Raw genomic sequence first — 2,961 nt, 5'->3', positions numbered from 1 at the left:
ATATTGTTATGAAGGTGTCTGTTACTACATTATATATATACTTGCAGTGTGTATATCGTACATATTACATATTATTATGAAGGTGTCTGTTACTACATTATATATATACTTGCAGTGTGTATATTGTACATATTACATATTGTTATGAAGGTGTCTGTTACTACATTATATATATACTTGCAGTGTGTATATTGTACATATTACATATTGTTATGAAGGTGTCTGTTACTAATTTATATATATACTTGCAGTGTGTATATTGTACATATTACATATTGTTATGAAGGTGTCTGTTACTAATTTATATATATACTTGCAGTGTGTATATTGTACATATTACATATTGTTATGAAGGTGTCTGTTACTAATTTATAGATATACTTGCAGTGTGTATATTGTACATATTACATATTGTTATGAAGGTGTCTGTTACTAATTTATATATATACTTGCAGTGTGTATATTGTACATATTACATATTGTTATGAAGGTGTCTGTTACTAATTTATAGATATACTTGCAGTGTGTATACAAAACATTGATGGAGGATTTTGAAGTAGTTTTTAGAGACTTTGAAGGCTAAACTGCTACAGTATATTACATCTTTCAATGGTTTTGTTATCATCTTTAACCCCCCCCCCAAAAAAAATAAACAAGTATGTTCTTGTCTCTCGTACTAATGATTGTGAACGATAAGAAAAGTTCCCCAAGCAGAAAGTGCCGCCCCCCTTCAGTGAACACCTGCTACTCTCATCAGCAGCAACTGTTGGAGGAAATACGGTAGTTTGCATAATGCTAAGTTAGCGCTTTGGTTTGTGTTTGTGTCTGGGCACATGGTTTGTGTCCACCTCACTGGACACAAACCTGCGAGAAGATGTGGTGGAAATAAGCCAGCAGGTGGCAGTAATGGAGGGATTAGATTGCAGGGTGATACACACATGCAACCTTGAAGAGTTTGGTTAGCAGGTGAAAGAACCGCTTGACTCATTGAGGGTTTGGTGAAACATCTGCTGTCTGATTAGGAGAAACATCTTGTGCTTGTCTGAAAAGAAGCCAATCAGCACTAAAGCTACATTAAAATAACTCTCTCCTCCTTCAAGTCCTTGGCTCCCATTGTTCTCCACCACAGCGCCTAAAGCTACGTGATCTTTGGTCTGAGCAGTTGAGGCCTGATATTATCATGTGATTGCTTCATAAGATGTGTCTTTCATCAAATACAAACCCTCCATCCTCCATGCACGTCTTCAACCTGCCGTCTCTCAGGCCTTGGAGAAAGTGGCGAGCGAGGAGGTACCGGGGTGGATGTTGGCGTGTCTGTGAGGAGCGTGGCCATGCAGGCCGTGACCGTGACCGTGACCGTGACCGTGACCGTGACCGTGACCGTGACCGTGACCGTGACCGTGACCGTGACCGTGCTCCTCCACGTCCCAGCGGTCCGGGCAGCGGCGGCGTGAGTTCATGAAGAAGTTGGAGACGGTGGAGAGTTCCAGGCCCAGCTGGTGGGAGATGGTGATCTGCATCTCCTTGGAGGGCCGGCGGTTCTCTCTGAAGATGGCTACCAAGGTACGACGCTGCAGGTCTGTGAAGACCAGTCGCTGCTTCTTTGGCACCTGGTGGCGCTCTCGTCCTCGCTCCTCCTCCTTACGTTTACATGCTGGAAACAGGAGGACCATTTTAGTCCACTGGACTCTTCATGTACACATGTTAGTTGCAACATTTTCTCAGCCAAGCAGTTCTTTGTTTGACAAGATCCTGGACTTGGCAGCAACTTGCTCAAAATTACTTTTTTCAAAACAAAAAATATGTTCCCAATATTTGTTTTACAGTTGTTTAATAGAACAAATATGTCTAGATTTTTCCACAACTACTTATTACATTCAATAAAAAGGTGCTTGTTGGCTGAAGGAATCAGTTTGAACCTTTTAAGTGTTGAAATGATTCATATTTCCTAGTAGAGTCCGCCATTTTAAAAATGTCAGTTACCAGATTCTCTCAAACACTCTAAAGACCTTTGCTCCAAAACAAGTAAAGACGCCAAGTCCCAATGAAGCCCAGGCAAGTGACTTGTCCTATGTGTACAATGTGTTGGTGCAGATACCATGATCACAAATATGTTGGTGCAGATACCATGATCACAAATGTGTTGTTGCAGATGCCATGATCACAAATGTGTTGGTGCAGATGCCATGATCAAAAATGTGTTGGTGCAGATGCCATGATCACAAATGTGTTGGTGCAGATGCCATGATCACAAATGTGTTGTTGCAGATGCCATGATCACAAATGTGTTGGTGCAGATGCCATGATCACAAATGTGTTGGTGCAGATGCCATGATCACAAATGTGTTGGTGCAGATGCCATGATCACAAATGTGTTGATGCAGATGCCATGATCACAAATGTGTTGTTGCAGATGCCATGATCACAAATGTGTTGGTGCAGATGCCATGATCACAAATGTGTTGGTGCAGATGCCATGATCACAAATGTGTTGGTGCAGATGCCATGATCACAAATGTGTTGGTGCAGATGCCATGATCACAAATGTGTTGGTGCAGATGCCATGATCACAAATGTGTTGATGCAGATGCCATGATCACAAATGTGTTGGTGCAGATGCCATGATCACAAATGTGTTGATGCAGATGCCATGATCACAAATGTGTTGGTGCAGATGCCATGATCACAAATGTGTTGGTGCAGATGCCATGATCACAAATGTGTTGGTGCAGATGCCATGATCACAAATGTGTTGGTTCAGATGCCATGATCACAAATGTATTGGTGCAGATGCCATGATCACAAATGTGTTGGTGCAGATGCCATGATCACAAATGTGTTGGTGCAGATGCCACGATCACAAATGTGTTGGTGCAGATGCCATGATCACAAATGTGTTGGTGCAGATGCCATGATCACAAATGTATTGGTGCAGATGCCATGATCACAAATGTGTTGGTG

The 2,961-nt window shown here is 41.8% G+C and overlaps 1 protein-coding gene across 1 annotated transcript in view; it reads right to left on the bottom strand.

Moving 5' to 3' along the window:
- Positions 1–1,259: 1,259 nt before the first annotated feature.
- LOC133631420 (one cut domain family member 3-like) overlaps positions 1,260–2,961 on the bottom strand; it is a 42,843-nt gene continuing 41,141 nt past the window's right edge. Inside the window, exons 2-3 of the mRNA XM_062023623.1 lie at positions 1,399–1,654; positions 1,260–1,302 (exon numbers count right to left, since the gene is read on the bottom strand). Coding sequence (XP_061879607.1) covers positions 1,260–1,302; positions 1,399–1,654 — 299 coding nt within the window. The remainder of the gene's footprint in view (positions 1,303–1,398; positions 1,655–2,961) is intronic.

The sequence above is a fragment of the Entelurus aequoreus genome, linkage group LG16, assembly GCF_033978785.1.
Source record: "Entelurus aequoreus isolate RoL-2023_Sb linkage group LG16, RoL_Eaeq_v1.1, whole genome shotgun sequence".
Taxonomy (NCBI): Eukaryota; Metazoa; Chordata; class Actinopteri; order Syngnathiformes; family Syngnathidae; genus Entelurus; species Entelurus aequoreus.
The sequence above is the reverse complement of the archived record's forward strand: the minus strand, read 5'-3'. Positions and strand labels throughout refer to the sequence as shown.